The sequence below is a fragment of the Podarcis filfolensis genome (assembly GCF_964270895.1).
Source record: "Podarcis filfolensis genome assembly, chromosome: Z".
Taxonomy (NCBI): Eukaryota; Metazoa; Chordata; class Lepidosauria; order Squamata; family Lacertidae; genus Podarcis; species Podarcis filfolensis.
Window position 1 is genome coordinate 35,110,329 of NC_139617.1, and position 16,949 is coordinate 35,127,277.

The following is a 16,949-nucleotide window of genomic DNA, read 5'->3' on the forward strand; positions in this document are numbered from 1 at the left end:
CGTATTTTTCACCCTATAGGACGCACTTTTTCCCCTCCAAAAATGAAGGGGAAATGTGTGTGCGTCCTATGGGGCGAATGCAGGCTTTCGCTGAAGCCTGGAGAGCGAGAGGGGTTGGTGCGCACCGACCCCTCTCGCTCTCCAGGCTTCGCGCACCTCTCCGCAAGCAGCGGGAGCCCGGCGCCGGGCTCCCGCTGCTTGCACAGAGTTGCCTGCATGCTGAAGCCTGCGCTCACTGAGCTCAGCGCGTCCAGGCTTCGCGCACTTCTCAGCAAGCAGCGGGAGCCAGCGCTGGGCTCTCACGGCTTGCAGAGAGCTACCTGTTTGGGGGCTGGGGTCGGGGGAAGCTCGGGCTTCCCTTGCCCCAGCCCCGCACCTGGGGGGGGAAATAATTCCCCCCCCCCTTTATTTCCCCCCAAAAAAACTAGGTGCGCCTTATGGGACGGTGCGTCCTATAGGGCGAAAAATACAGTAAATCTCTTTTTCCAGAATCATGAAAATTAGAATTTTTTTATTTATTTTAAGAGAACAGGACCAATTTCTCAGGTACAGAGCATCTGCTTTGCATGCAGAAGGTCCCAGCTTCAATCCCCAGTGGCACCTCCAGATATTGCTGGGACAGTCCCATACCTGAAACCCTGGAGAGAAACTGCCAGCCAGGTGGGCTATACTGAGCTAGATGAACCAGTGGTCTGATGCAGGATAATAAGGCAACTTCCTATGTTCCTTGGGAGTATCTATTGCTCAGTGATAGAGCATCTGCTTTTCATGCAGATGAACTTATACACCGCACTATACCCGGAGGTCTCAGGGCGGTTCACAACAAGACCACAACATAGAAAATCAAACCAAAAGCAGTAACCCAATAACACCCCCCCCCAAATCCACATTCTAAAAGGATGTAAAGTGTACAAAAAAAATCAACATTCTAAATGGTGCAAAGTGTAAAACCAACACTTCAAACTGGGCCCAGAAACAAATATAGTGCAAAGACCTTTTAAAATTTCCTCAGGCTCTGTAGTTTATAAGTCACCCTGATGATACATTGTAAGGGCAGGGTATAAATCCAAATAAATAAATCGTCTGCCATTATTGATTTTTTCCCCTTCCCTCTCACTGAGGGAGTCCTAATGAGCTTCAGAGGAAGTACAGGAGTTGCGGAACACTGTTTGAAAATGACTGTTCTAGATCTCCTTTCATTCTTGACCTCTGCTGGGGAAAATACTTTCCTCGAGGTTGCTTAGTCTGGTGTTCCTTCAAAAGGAAGCTTTAAAAAGTCTCAGTTCTCTGCTAGCATCAGAGCCGTTGGTTGAGAGGAGGCAAATCAGCTGGGAGAAGGTAAACCTGGAGCAGTGACCAAGTAGTGAGCAGATAGTTCAATCCTGCTGGCTGCGGGGGTCTGCTTTGCCAGGGAAGATGCACACAGCAGGATTGAACCCCTCCCACCCATTCTTGGTGTCACCCAGTGACATCAGCTGATGGACAGTTGGGTGTGCTTTTGCGGAGAAATGGCCTTGTGGGCCAAACTGGCTTCCTGGCAGGCCAGAGGTTCCCCATCCCCGAGGCATATCCCTGATTTTGCCAGTGGGGTACAGTGGGAATATTTGAAGCTCCCTGCAGCAAACAGCCACTGCCACCAAATTGTAGATGGCAGCAAAGAAGCCACAGCTATCACTGCCATCCCACTCTTACAATCATTTGGCAGAGCATGAGACTCTTCATCTCAGGGTCGTGGTTTAGAGCCCCACGTTTGGCAAAAAAATCCTGCATTGCAGGGTGCTGGACTAGATGACCCTCGTGGTCCCTTCCAACTCTGTCAGCATCAACACTTGAAATGTGCTTGTGTAAATTTGATGGAGCAGCCTCTGGTTGCGTGAACTGACTCTTAATGAAAAGCAGTGAGTGCGTAATGGAACAGAAGTTGTATCTGTGGTGAAATCTAGAGAGAGATTTCATAGCCCATCTCCCATCACTGCTGCCACAGGGACCTGGCTGCCCGGAACTGCCTCGTTGGGGAGAACCACCTGGTGAAGGTGGCTGATTTTGGTTTGAGCCGGCTGATGACAGGTGACACCTACACAGCTCACGCCGGCGCCAAGTTCCCCATCAAGTGGACTGCGCCAGAAAGTCTCGCCTACAACAAGTTCTCCATCAAATCTGACGTCTGGGGTAAGAGCTGTGTAGCGTGCCTGTGGTGTTCTGTTGTACATGTAAATAATATTGTGTTTGTATATATGTAATAATTTTAGATTAATAAAGTGATATGTGGTACATGCATATTAGGTAAATTGAGGGAAGCATTAGGTTGGGAGGTGGGGGAGAGTGTGCTCAGAATAGTGAGAGTGAACAGGAAGAACAGAAGAAGAGCCCTGCTGGATCAGGCCAATGGCCCATCTGGCTCAACATCCTGTTCTCATGGTGGCCAACAGTGAATGGATAAGCGTTTGAATATTGGTGAGAGACAGTTTGGGATCTAAATGTTGTTGGACTACAATGCCCATCATCCTCAGCAGGCTTAGCCAACGGTCAGGGATGATGGGAGATGTAGTCTAGCAACATCTGGGGACCCCCCAAGGATGAAGAACACTGGTTCTGACAGACAGTTCAGGGCACTTGGACTTGGATGTGGAGAGATTGACTGCATGTGGATGGGGTAACTATGTTGACTGTAACCAATTTTTGCATTATGGTTTCTGAGATCAAGGGAACAGGTCTTTGTTTGTGCTTGGACGCTACCAGAAACCATTTTGAATCAAGATGACAGGCTGAACCTTTCAAAACTGCAGTGATATCAGCCACTGATTTCCAAACTGCCTGGACTCCCATCATAGCTGTAGAAAAATCCAGTTTTCCAAGGTGGATAATATGCCTGCATCTGTGGAGGCTGTGGGTTGTTTTTTTTTTAACATCACATTTTCTCCTCAATCTCCCAAGTGCTGGAGGACCGAGCTGTTAACAAAAGAAATGACTGGACTAGAACAGTCCCTGGTTGTTTCCCATGTAATGCGTTGTGACACCTCTCAATACACAAGACGGCAGTGGACTTCCCTTCATGTTAAGAGAGAGAGGGGTGGCTGAAGTAATTACATACAGGTTGCTGAGCTGATGACAAGAGGCTCTGCCTTGCCTAGGGGAATCTCAAGTACCTTTAAAGCACATTTGGAACATATCCCCACCCCCCAGCACCAAAGAATCCTGGGAAGTGTAGTTTGTCAAAGATGCTGGGTAAACTTCAGTTCCCATAATTATTTGAGGAGGAAAATGTGCTTCTATGGTGTGTACACAGCTTTCATTTCCTAGGTGGGTTGCAGTGCTTGAGGATTTCATTCAGTCTTCCATCTTTAAGGAAACCAACCTGATTACTGATACATGTATCACATTATCCTTCCTTTGGGAAAAAGCCATAGCTCAGTGGCAGAGCATCTATCTTGCATGCAGAATTCACAGGTTCAGTCCCCAATGGCATCTCCAAGTGAAGCTGGGAATATCCCCTGCCTGAAACCCTGGAGAGCCACTGCCTGTCTGTGTAGATAGAACTGAGCTACGGTAGATGAAACAACGATCAGTATAATGCAGCATCCTATGTTCCTGCTTAAATTGGCCTTTTATTTAGAACTATGAGGACTGGAATCTTGCTTTGTTTCTAGGAGAAGGACTGTAGCTCAGTGACAGAACATTTGCTTTGCATGCAGAAGGTCCCAGCTTCAATTCTCAGCATCTCTGGCTAGGGCTGGAAATGTACACTCTCTGAAACTCCTGGAGAGTAGCTGCCTGTCAGTGTAGACAAGACTGCACTAGGTGGACCAGTGGTCTGGTTCACTTTACTTGTGTTTTACTTCCATTCTTGGAGGAAGTATGCCTCTGAATACCATTTGCTGGGAATGACAGATGGGAAGAGCACTGTTGTGCTGCTTGCAGACTTCCCTTTGGGGCATCTGTTAGGCCACTGAGGGAACAGAACACAGGACTAGATGGGCCCCTTTTGGCCTGATCCAGCAGCCAGGCTCTTCTTATGCTCTTAGGATAGAAGCAAGAAAGGAGGTCAGAGGGCTTTTTTGGGGTGGGTTAGAGAAGGTGAAGGAGAGCTATTTGATTCCCAGAAGAAGCAGCATCTCAATAGGAAAGGAGGTTTCAATTAATCCGCCCCGACATCTCTTAATTGTGCCTTTAACAGGACTTGAAGGAACTTGAAGTGTTCGCACTGGAGACAAGCTAGTAAATTGAAAATTAGGCTAATTCTGCCCTGTCTTATCTCATGAGACTTGTCTGGATTGATGAAGAGGCTTGTTACTCTTCCTTAACGTCTCCGCAGCCGCAGCCGTTCGGCATGGAATGTGAGCTGCCCAGAGCGGGGAACTGCCACAGCATGTTTTGCTCGAGGCTCTCCCACCTCTGGGGAACAAATTTACATGTTGCATTGAAATCAGTTGGGAGTAGGCAAGCCTGGAGTGGGGACTCCTGCAGAGTAGCATTGGGCAGCTTCACCCAAGTGTGAATAATCCTGCAGCATTTTTGCCCCAGGATATGGAGAACTCTCCAATCACAGTTGGGGCAGAGGTGTGACAGAGGGACCCACCCATTGCAGAGACTGTGTCAGGGCAGCAAATCACACAGAGATGCACCGGGCAACCTCCTCTGTTTCAGAGGCAGCTTCCATAGGCTTTCATTATTTCAGTGGTGTGTTTCTTCTAGCACACTCACAGGAAGGAAACAGGGAGGGGGGATGGGACGAAAATTGAGAAAATAAATAAAAATAAATACCAGCTCAGACTAGTCTGTCCCTATGACTCCAGTGATGTCAGTGGTGCTCCAAGGTTATAATAAGAGAAAAGACTCCCCCCTCATGACCTATCCTCTCTTTGATCGGAGATGCTGAGAGTCTGCATGCAAAGGGGTGGCTGCTGAGTGATAGTCCTTCCTCAAAAGAATTATTATTATTATTATTATTCATCATTAAATTAATCTATATATCACTTGCATCGCAAAATGACTTCTAAAGCAGTTTACTATAAAATCAGTACATAGTTAAAATATACACTAAGAGATCCACAGTGGCATTAAAACACCCTTAATTAAAGTATTCAACGAAACATGGAATTACAAAGCACAACAAGTTTTTTTTTGGAAAAATAAGTTAAAACAATAAGTTAAAACTCTTCCTTGTGGATGGAGAAATGTTAATGTATATAGAATTGTACATATGGTTGATTTGAATATGTTATTATTGATTATGTATACGCAATGTATCAGCTGCCTGGGGGGTTTCACTGTTTGGGTTTTGGTTGTTGGTAAAAAATAAAGAAAAATAAAGAAATAAATATGAAAAAGAAAAAGAAACAATAAAATTATAAGTTCAGTTCACCTAAAATGGTGTGTCTTCAGGAGCCAGCAGAACGTCAACACAGATGGGGCCTCTGTGGCATGCCATGAGACTGTGGCCTCCAGTGAAGCAGCCTGCCTCTGTGTTACCACCAGCGGATAATCTTCACCTTTCCCCAGAGGACCCTTCACCTGGAGGGTGCCAAAGATTTGGACAGGGATGCTCTGCGAGCAAAGTATCTCAGTTGAGGTTTATATATCAATCTATTGACAACGACAACAACCCTCTGAGCAATTTACATACAATTATATGTGAACTATTCATTAAAAGCATCAGTAAAATCAAATATTGTAAATCAGATTGACTTAAAACGCATCAAAATATATACAAAATCATTAGTTTTACACTTTTGAATATGCTTTGGATGCCCCTTTCTTTTGCTTATTAACTCCAATCCAGGATAGTTTAGATGGCCTCTTTACCTCAGCAATCATTTTGGAGAGATTTGTTTTGTTCTAGGAGAAGTAACCTGGTGGTTACTTCTCCTAGACTTTTCCTTGCCGTGCACAAACCTGGTTTGGGTATGTGCATTGCATGATTAACAGACAAGCTAAGTGTGAAACACACACCATAGCTCTAGTCCCTGTATTTATTGAGGCAATGCTTATTTTTTTTCTTGGCAAAGAAATTGAATGAATGAATGAATAAAAGCAATAGTTCAACACAATATAATTGCATGTTAAAATTACGTGTGGTATGCCATGTTAGCCCTAACTCAGAGTAGACCCATTGAAATTGTTGGGCATAACTCATTTCATTGGGTCTGCTTGAAGTAGAATTTAGTTGGCTACTCCTGTATGTGTCTTAAAATTACATTGGTTTCCCCCCCAAATGTCAATCCTACTTAGAGTAGACCCATTGAAATTGATGGGTGTGACTAATAATTATTTTTATTGCATTTATATCCCACGTTTCTCTCCAATGAGCTCAAGGTGGCACATATGGTTCTGCTCCATTTAATCACCACAACAACCCTGTGAGGTAGATGTGGCTAAGAGGCAGAGACTGGCCCAAGGTCATACCCAGTAAACTACATGGTTAAGTGGGGATTTGAATCCTGGTCCTAGTCTGACACTCTTAACTACTACACCACATGGGTCTGCTTTGAGTAGAACTGGCTACAATGATACATGCCTTAAAATCACACTGGGCTTTGTCTGCCTAATGTTAATCCTACTTAGAGTAGACCCTTTGAAACTGATGGGATTAATTTGGGTCCATTAATTTCAGTGGGTCTACTCTGAACAGAAGGTAGACACAACCTGTTGTTGTTTATATGTGTTCCCACCTTTGCCATAACCTCTCATTTAAAGTATCAGTACATTGAAAATGTCTTACTGACTTCCTCTTCCCCTGTAGCCTTTGGTGTCTTGCTTTGGGAAATTGCAACATATGGGATGTCTCCCTACCCTGGGATCGACCTATCTCAGGTCTATGAGCTCCTGGAGAAGGACTACCGAATGGAACGACCTGAGGGCTGTCCGGAGAAAGTCTATGAGCTCATGAGAGCATGTAAGGTTTTACTTACTTCTACATCTTAGTGGGTTGCTGGGGTCGGCTGCAGTCACAGAGAAGCAGGGAGTTGCTCTTCACCTGGTCTTCTGCCCTTACTGACCCTTGTAATAACAAGCTGATAGATGACAGGCCCAGGTGTCCCCTTGAGAAATGTGAGTTAATTGTTATTCCAGTTGAAGATGAAAGCATTGCATTATTTCACCTGGCTTTAGTTACACTCATTATGTTCTTGCTTATTTTATTTATCGCATTTACATTCCACCATTTTTTCCAAGGAGCTCAAGATGGTGTACATGGTCTGCCTCCCACTCCTCATTTAATCTGCAGAATGTAATCTGTGGCATAGGTTAGGCCGAGAGACGATGCCTGGCCCAAGGTCACCCAAGGTCACCCACTGAGCTCCATTGCTAAGTGTGGGATTTGAACCCCCGTCTCCCAGGTCCTCATTTAATTCTCACAGTGACCCTGTGAGGTAGGTTAGGCTGATACCCTGTATCGCTTCACCCTTATGGCTAGGAGAGAGAACTCAAGGAAGTGCACCTTCTCATCCATCAGGGAGTTTGGCTTCTCCTCCCAAAGAGCTCTTAACTTGTGAGAGTGGGAAGAAACTGCATGGTAGAGAGAGTGGGTTTGCACATGTTTTGAAGGCATTTCACAAAAGCGCTAACATTCCGCCCTTCCTTTCCCACTTTTCAGGCTGGCAGTGGAGCCCATCCGATAGGCCTTCCTTTGCAGAAATCCACCAAGCGTTTGAAACTATGTTTCAGGAATCCAGCATTTCTGATGGTAGGTGCCATCACGGATAATTCTCGCTCTGTGGGAGGCGAGATAAGTGCTTTGTTTTCTGCATGATTGCTTCATCTGCATAACCCCACGCATTTTATTTTATTTTTGGAGATGTAGTGGAAATCTTCTTTTGATAAGTCAGGGTAGGGGGCCACCAACAGTTCTGGGTCCAGAAACTCAGACAGACAAAACCCACTGCAGTCAACTGAAGGCAACCAACCATGCTCTCAGCACCAATGAAAACTAATAAATGAATAGAAAGAACCTACCCAAGTGATGCTGACATAAAAACCTCACATATACACTAAGTAAAAGAATCTAATTTTACTTCCCCTCATCTGAAAACAGTGTCTATATAGATACTTTTGTAACCCAAGAAAATCTTTAATATTTTTTTTTAAAGAAACTCAAGACTAGCACCCAAAATGGACTAGTAGTCAACACAAACACGCACACAGAGATACTAGGGATTGTGTCCCCAACTCTCTCTTTAAAAAAAAAAAAAAAAAAAATTATTAAGGGTTTAGAGATTACAGAAAAAAAGAATGAAAAAATGGAAAATTAAATACATAAAAAAGAAAAAAAGAAAAAAATACAGTAAAACAGAAGAAAGAAAAACAAGCATTTAAAAACACATCCAATGTTTCCCTATCTTTATCTTTCATTTACTTGTTTCATCGACCTCCTCACACCTCTCTTTTTTTGTATTCTAGTTCAATTAGCTGTTTCAGCAAATCCATTCCATCTTACTCAATTTTTGTTCCATAATTTATCTTAACGCAATTTAACCTTAAATTTTCCACTTTGACCCATTAACAATCTATTTTCTATTTTCATCTTGTTCAACTTAAAGCCTGCTACCTGACCAAATTCTTGCATCAGTTCCAGTACTCTTTTAGTACTAGATTCTGGCTCCTGTAAAGTCAATACTAAATCATCTGCAAATGCTTTCAGTTTGTACTGTTTAGCTCCCACTTGTATACCTTTAACCAATTGGTCCCTTCTAATCATATTTAACAAAACCTCCAGGACCGATATAAAAAGCAATGGAGAGATTGGGCAACCTTGTTGTGTTGCTTTCTCAATCTTAATTTCTTCCGTCACTACATTGTTCACAATTAATTTAGCCTTTCGTTCTGAATAAATTGCACCTATACCATTTCCAAAACCTTGACCAACCCCCATCCCCTGTAAATTCTTCTTCATAAAACTCCAAGAAATGTTGTCAAAGGCTTTCTCCGCATCCACAAATATCAGAACTACTTTAGTATTAATCTTCACTTGTAGTTTTTCTAAAATATTAATTATGTTCCTCAGTGTGTCCCCAACTCTCTCAGCTCTCCAACCCCTTGCCATTCCCCCCATTAACCCCCTAGAGCAGCGGTTCTCAACCTGTGGGTCCCCAGATGTTGTTAGACTACAACTCCCATCATCCCTGACCACTGATCATGCTGGCTAGGAATGATGGGAGTTGTAGTCCAACAACATCTGGGGACCCACAAGTTGAGAAACACTGCCCTAGAGCTTTCCCTCCCCACCCCATGCACCTAGGAAGCAGAGCCAACCAAGGCTGGATCTAGACACATCAAAGAAGCGTTTCCGTTTAAAGTGTTGTAAATTTAAACAGGGAAAACAGGCGGAGAAAACCAGAACTCCACATCACCATCTGGTGGCACAATGTTATATTGCATATACAACACATATAAATCGCTTTTCCTTTACCAGTCTAGCTGAGTCCCAACTTGTATTTTTGTCCGCATCCTCCTTATCCCTGCTGAGTTTTACAAGGGGCAGCAGCAAGACTTTATAAGGAAGCTGATGGGCAGGGCTGCCCCCTGAGCTGGTTGCAAGGAAGGCTGGGGTTGGTGGGGTGGTGCCTCACTTGTCCTAATAGAATGGCCTGCACTGCAGTAAAGGCTTAATTTCTGTCAGTTGCTAACTCTGGTTAGTGCCTGTTGACTCTTTGCTCTCTCTCCCCCCCTCCCCACCCTATCCTTGTGTTTTCCAGAGGTGGAGAAAGAGTTGGGGAAGAAAGGAATGAGAAGCGTTGTGAGCACCTTACTACAAGCTCCAGAACTGCCAACAAAGACAAGGACATCCAGAAGAGGAGCTGAATGCAAAGAAGCCAATGAGAGCTTGGAGGCGGGACCTACCAAAGGGCCAGGGGAATGCGGTATGTCCTAGCTCTGGTAGCAAGGCGACTCAAGGTTGCTCCAGGACACTTGAGGCACCTTGAAGAGGCTTGAGGCAGCCTGCAGCACACAGAGCAGCTGGGTCAGGACTCCAATGCATCATTGGGATTGCTCCTTCCTAGATTTGATGTGTGTGTGTTTATGAGAAAGAGATAAAAGATGAACGTGGTTGTTTTAATAGCATTATGAGGATTTTTTTGAGAAGTGTGCTCATACCAGACCAGGGCACAGTCTGGATTTTAACATTAAAAAAATATTGTTAAACAAGTTAACAAAATTTATATGCCACTTGATTGTACATGGAACTCCTAAGCACTTTGCACAAATAACATTAAGCAAACATTAAAATTATTGACAACAGACAAAGTTAAAAACAGGAGTTAAAAAAAATGATTCCAAAGGGTGGGTGACACTCAAATTAAAAACACATCCAAGTTCAAAATCAAAAGTTAATTTAAAACATCTTAAACAATGAGGGCAAGGCCATCCCCAGAGAGGTGGTGGGTTAGCCCTTGCCCGTGCTTACCTCTGAAGCAGCAGCTGCTGCTGGGGGCGCCCCTGCCCCCATTGGACCAGGCCTTGATATAGCTCCTACTACCCTGGTAGATTGAGCCCAGGTGTGCTCTCAAGCAATCTGGCCAGGCCTCCCTCTTGCCAGTGAAATCCAGCTGCTATGGAGGGGGGTCACTTATAGTCTCCGGCTGCTGCACTAAATTGGGCCCCCTTTACCCTGATCCACCAGCCAGGCTCCTTGTGTTCTTATTAGCTGTGGTATTTGGGAAAGATCCTCCATGTCTAAGAAAAATCTACCTGGAAGTGCCATTTGCTGGTGAGGCATGAGATCTTGCTTGTGGGCTTCCCATAGGGCATCTGGTTGATCACAAGTGTATTTCCCAGTCCTAACTGGGAATTGAACCTGGGACCTCCTGCATGTGAAGCAGGTGCCCTGCCACTGATCTGTGGTTCCATGTCTTAATGATAAAGAAAGATTTCATTCCTCATGGTTCTGAATTAAATAGGGGCATAGGCAGCTGCCTTATACACAGAGCATTGTTCTATCATGTTCAGTATGGTCTACAGTGACCGGCAGTGGCTCTCCAGGGTTTGAGGCAGCTGGTCTTTCCTAGCCCTACCTGGAGACACTGCCAGGGATTGAACCTGAGACTTTCCACATACATAGCAGGTGCTGTATTGCTGAGCTAAGTTTGCAGTTTGACACTTGAGATTAAGAGGCAGCTACACACAAATGGCCACCCAGCTCCAGAAAGCCTATTCAAATTGGCCTACAGCCCAGAGATTTCTGTTGCAAGTTACTGGAGTGAGAACTTAAGAAGGGCCATGCTGGTTCTTCAGACTCCAAACCTGTCCACCGTCCTCTATTCCAGCATCAGATAACCAGATGCCTCTGACTATGTGCACGACGCAAGGGCACTGGCATGTTGCTTCCCAGCAGCTCTCAGATAAACTGCCTCCAAACAGAGAGGCTGCGCCTAACTATCATGGCTAACAGCTGCTGATAAATAAACCTTCCCATTCCTCCATGAACGTGCCTGATCCGCTCTTAAACTCAGTGGTCGTCACTGCGTCTCACAGTAGTAAATCTTTAAAAGTAGCTACTTAAGAGAACGAGCTGAGAAGTCATTTGGTGTCCTTAGATAAGCTGCTCTCTGCCCGCCCCCCGCCAAACAAATCTGCAGCATGGCGCGGGATAATCATGCTGCTGTACCTTATAAGAGTTACTGACATAATTCATGTGAAGCACTTTGAGAGCTTAGAATAAATACCAGGTCTTATTATTATAGCAGTGTAACTTATGCCTGCCACATTTCAAATCAACCTCCAGACAGGCCCATAAGGCGAGGAGATTGGTTTGCCGGTTAAGCAAGTGCTGTCTAATTCTTGACTTTCTATTTTTCCTGCTCTGCAGATCCCACAGACCACGAGCCAGCAGTGTCCCCCTTGCTGCTGCGGAAGGAGAGGGGCCCTGCAGATGGGGGCTTGAATGAAGATGACCGCTTGCTCCCGAAGGACAAGAAGACCAACCTCTTCAGCGCCCTCATCAAGAAGAAGAAGAAGATGGCCCCCACCCCGCCCAAGCGGAGCAGCTCCTTCCGGGAGGCGGACGCCCATCTGGACCGCAAGGGAGGGGGTGAGGAAGAGGGCAAGGAGGGCAGCAACGGGGCTGCGCTGGCAGACGCCGAGGACCGCTCCAGGTTCCAAGGTGCCATCAGCGAGGCTGGAGTCACCAATGGGACTGTGTCTGGGAACTCAGGGTTGCTGTCGCCCAACCCCTGGAAAAAATCTGGCCCTGCCACCAATAGCCGGCCAGGGGCCAGTGAGGAAGAGAACAGCTTGAACTCTGCCAGCAAGCGCTTCCTGCGATCATGCTCGGCCTCCTGTGTGCCCCATGGGACCAAGGACACAGAGTGGAAGTCGGTCACCCTCCCCCGGAACCTGCAATCCACAGGGCGTCAGTTCAACTCGTCCACCTTTGGGGGGCACAAGAGTGAGAAGCCTGCCCTGCCTCGGAAGAGGGCCAACGAGGCAAAGGCAGACATGGTCACCCGGGGGACAGTGACCCCACCTCCTCGGCTGCTCAAGAAGAGCGATGAGGCGCCTGAAGACGTCTTCAGAGATGCTGAGTCCAGCCCAGGTTCCAGCCCGCCCACACTGACGCCGAAACTTATCCGGAGGCAGCAGCTTGTGCCTCCCGCCAGCCTTCCTCACAAAGAGGAAGGCATGAAATCCAGTGCCTTAGGAGGTGGGTTGGGAGCAGAGCAGAGCCCCTCTGCCAAAGCTGGCATCTTCCTCAGCAAAGCTCCTGCTGAAGAGCCCCGGCTGAGGAAGGCAAAACAGCCTTCGGAGAAAGACAAGGGGAAGCTCTCCAAGTTGAAACCAGCCCCGCCCCCTCCACTCTCCTCCTCATCTTTTTCCATAGGGAAAAGCAGCAAGGGGGGTCTTAGCCCGGGACACGAGGAGACACCCATGCCAAAGGGCAAGCAGCCAACTCAGGCCACAGACTCCTCGAGCATTGAGTCCCCCAAGTCCAGTCTGTTAGCTGAGGGGATGAAAAAGCCTGCGATCTCCTCTGTACCAAAGCCCCCATCCTCCTCAAAACTGCTGCTGATGGCAGTCTCCGCCTCCTCCACTACTTCTCCCTCATCTGCCCCAAGTGTTGACCAGCCTCCCTCTACGGCCTTCATCCCCCTCATCTCCACTCGTGTCTCCCTGCGAAAGACCCGCCAGCCCCCAGAGAAGATCGCCAGTGGTGCCGTCACCAAGGGGATGGTCTTGGAGAGCTCTGAGGCTCTGCGGACGGCCATCAGCAAGAACTCTGAGCAGATGGTGAGCCACAGCGCCGTCCTGGAGGCAGGCAAGAATCTCTACACTTTCTGTGTCAGCTACGTGGACTCCATTCAGCAGATGCGGAAGTTCACATTCCGGGAAGCCATCAACAAGCTGGAGAACAGCCTCCGGGAACTCCAGATCTGCCCTACTGCAGCCACCGGGGGCCCCTCTGCCACCCAGGACTTTAGCAAGCTGCTCAGTTCTGTGAAAGAAATTAGTGACATCGTCCAGAGGTAGCAGAAGCTACTGGATACCTGTAACTGGGGAAGATGATGGGTTGCTGCACAGCTGAGTGCAGATGCAGGACTTGGGGGTGGGGTGGCATGGGTGGGGGTGGAGGGCATCAGTTGGGACTGGCCAAGGCATTTTGTGGCCTGGGGCAGAACAAAACAGCCCCAAAATCGTCACACATATTAACTAACACAGGGTGATGTCTTCTGCGCTTGACCCAACTGAAACCAGTGGGTCCCAGGAAATACAATTCAAGGGGTGTGTGAGGCTATGAAGCTCACTGAAGTGAAGCAGGTCTGGATCTGGTCACTGCCGGAAAAGGAGGCTTCCCAGGAGATACAAAGGTGCACCACCTGGGGTCCTGTGATGGAAAGAAGTCAATACACAAACAGACACAGAAAGTGTGCAAGAACAGCTCTCCTCAATTTTAGCCAGGGGTTACACAGGATCCTCTGAGGGTTTCTACCTCCCTCCCTCCCTCTGTGTCACCCTTAAGGGCTCTCAAAACCCTCTGCCTCACCTTGAACCACCCCGTCCTATCAGGTGTGGGCACAAAGCTGCCTGTTCAGTGCAGGTCTAGCCCCTGAACCAGAGACTCATTGAGAGATGGTCCACCCATCCACATCTCTCTCTCCCTCTCCCCCTCTCCCTTTTCTAACCCAGATTCCCTGCTGTCTCGAAATCCTCTTATCTGTGGAGTTCTCGCCTTGAGGGGAAATGACTGAACAGTATTGAGGCTGGCATCATTTCCTTTTATTCCTGTTTAATGTTTCATTTCTTTTGGACTAACCTGTACGTTGGAGGCTGTGCTTGATGGACCCTGCTGCCTGGACCAGTTTTCCTGGCCAAAAGGTGTATGGAGGAGGTCTCTTCAAGTTCCTTCCTCCTCTTCTCCCCTGTATGGTGTTTTATTCCATACCTGCCCTTCTCCACTTCCCTGTCATCTGCACCAGATCTCTGTATTTTCCAGTTTGGAACTGGCTAGCGAAGGGGACAGAGGGAGGAGGAGATATTGGCAATGATGCAAAAGCCCTGTCTTGCCAGGAGAACCTGAGCAATTATTATGTCCCTTTGCCCCCATGTTCCCACCACTACCTGTATCCACTGTCCAGGGGTCCTTTATCTTACCTTACCTTACCTTACCTTACCTTAGACCTGTTCTGGTGGTGAAAAACCACCACCACCACTGCATTCCCATCTCTCCAATAAACAGCCTAGCCAAATTATTTCGAAAATGGCATGATTCAACCAGGGCATCATTAAAGCAGGAACCTTCCTAAATGTATGCTGGTGGTGAATTGCTAGCATCTGACTAGAAATTAAAATGGGAGCTGTAAATCTCTCCCCCTCAAAAAATAATAATGTAGCACTGTCCTGCAAAGAAACACTTTTGGTGGGTTTTCAGAAATTTGTTAATTTTCATAGAGGTGGGGCTTACTATCAGTATTTAACCAGAGGCAGAAGAGAATTTTATCCTCCCACACTAATTTCCTTCCTGAAACAAGCTGCAGTCATTCCCACTGTAGATTCACTTTGTGCTTTCATATTTGGACTACAAAGGACTTTGTTCAGGGCATGGATGGGAAACCTGTGGCCTTCTGGATGCTGTTGAAACTCCCAGTTCTCAGCGGCCAGCATGGCCAACAGTCCAGTGGGTATGGGAGCTGTGAGCTGTGAGCCCAACAATGAGGGACTGGCAATTAGTTCTTGTTGGATGCCTGGCCCCTTGTCAGGGATTTTGGAAGTTGTAGTCCAATAACGTCTGTAAGGGCACACAACCACTGACTCTTGATTTAATGAAAATGAACTGCAATCCTTTGTGTTCATAAACCCCTCTTGACAAAGGCTCATCTTACAGTAGCACCGCTCCTAACAAGTGCCAAGAGGGGATTAGATGATTAAATGCAAAAGGTAATTCCCTGCAGATGCCAAACTAGGCATGTCAGGAAGAAGTGTGCAGGAAGAAGGCAGGTCACATGCTGTCTTTGTCTCAGTAGGATCCCTCATCCTCAATTAAATAGATATATAGATAAGATAGACTTGGATGGCTTTAAAAGAGGAGTGGACAAATTCAGGGAGCAGAAGGCTATTGATGGCTACTTGCCATGGTGGCTGTGCTCTGCTTCCATAGTCGGAGGCAGTAATGCTTCTGATTTCCAGTTGCTGGAACTCTTGAGAGGGGAGAGCTTTTGAAATCATGTTCTATTTGCCTGTTTCCTGTGGGCATCTGGTTAGCCACTGTGAGAACAGGATTCTGGGCGAGATGGCTCATTGGCCTGATCCAGCAGGCTCTTATGTTCTTAGATAAACAGACATGCACAGGGGAGCATTTGATCCCATCTGCACAGAGGGTTCTAAGAGCCAGGAGCAGTTTTATCCAATGAGACATTTGTTGACAGAATCTCCTAATCCAAGAGCATAACTAACCCCCTGCCCTTTTGCAAAGCGATTAGCTCCCCTTTCTTGCTGGCTTCCCAAAGCCTTGCCCCATCACCTGCTCACCAGTCTACTGTCACATTTACTGCCCAGGAGGTTTCAATCCCACCTACTGTCCCCTTGGCAAAAATTGTTTTTTTGATCAGCTCAATGCTACTTCACCCTGTTAACTGCAATTTACCGCCACTTGATTTTTTAAAAAGCGAGGCTCAAGGAAACCAAGACCGATTATCATTCGCCCCTTCCTTTTCTTCTTTGGCCTCGCGCTGTCCTTATCCTCTCTATGTGTCTTCAGCACTAACCACTTTTAAATTACATTGCTGCCTTCCTCTTTGAGGGTTTTTTAGCTGTGATTCCTGCATTGCAGAGGGTTGGACTAGATGACCCTACCAATTCTATGATGCTACAATTTCCTTTTTTATACGTTGGTTATGTCGCTGTGACATTTCTGAGACTCTTTCCTCTTCACTCCACCCACAAAACCCACTCGCACACCGCTCTGCAAAATAGCCATAACATTTTTTTTTGTACATGACAATAAATATGGGGATGTAAATGCACCACTGCCAGCTGCCTTTGTGGACCCAGATGTGCATGACAAAAAACAAACAGTAGACCAAAAAAGACTTGCACCCCTAAACACTCACATACACACCCAGAAAACGATCTCTCTTTTCCAGTTGGGCTCTACTGTTTCCAGAGGGTACCAATTTCATTTTTGTGGATAATCTCTTGTTGCCACTATAGATATATGTTTGTAACTCAATATTACACACAGTTTTTGTAGGTCTTTCTGTCTGTTTCGTTTTACAACATGTGAATAGCTGTGTCTCTCTTTGCACCCCCACCCACCCACGCAATAATACTTGCGGGACTTTGTAGTTTTCCTCCCTCAGCTGATGATTGTCCAGTTCAGAATGCGGGGATGGGGGCTGGAGGATACCTCCCCTCCCCCCTGTAAATGGCTTTCTCTCTCTATCTTTGGCTTTGTGTTTGTTTTTTAAATAATTCCAGATTTTCCTTCCTTAGCATTTTTTTAAAAATAAATTGATGTCAAAGAA

General features: G+C 46.4%; 1 protein-coding gene across 2 annotated transcripts in view; it reads left to right on the forward strand.

The window, feature by feature from the left end:
- ABL1 (ABL proto-oncogene 1, non-receptor tyrosine kinase) overlaps window positions 1-16,949 on the forward strand; it is a 130,128-nt gene extending 113,179 nt beyond the window's left edge. For both annotated transcript variants that reach the window (XM_083596289.1, XM_083596290.1), the window contains exons 7-11: window positions 1,985-2,169; window positions 6,740-6,892; window positions 7,592-7,681; window positions 9,690-9,854; window positions 11,801-16,949. In XM_083596289.1, the coding sequence (XP_083452415.1) occupies window positions 1,985-2,169; window positions 6,740-6,892; window positions 7,592-7,681; window positions 9,690-9,854; window positions 11,801-13,458 (2,251 nt within the window). In that variant the 3' untranslated portion in view covers window positions 13,459-16,949. The remainder of the gene's footprint in view (window positions 1-1,984; window positions 2,170-6,739; window positions 6,893-7,591; window positions 7,682-9,689; window positions 9,855-11,800) is intronic.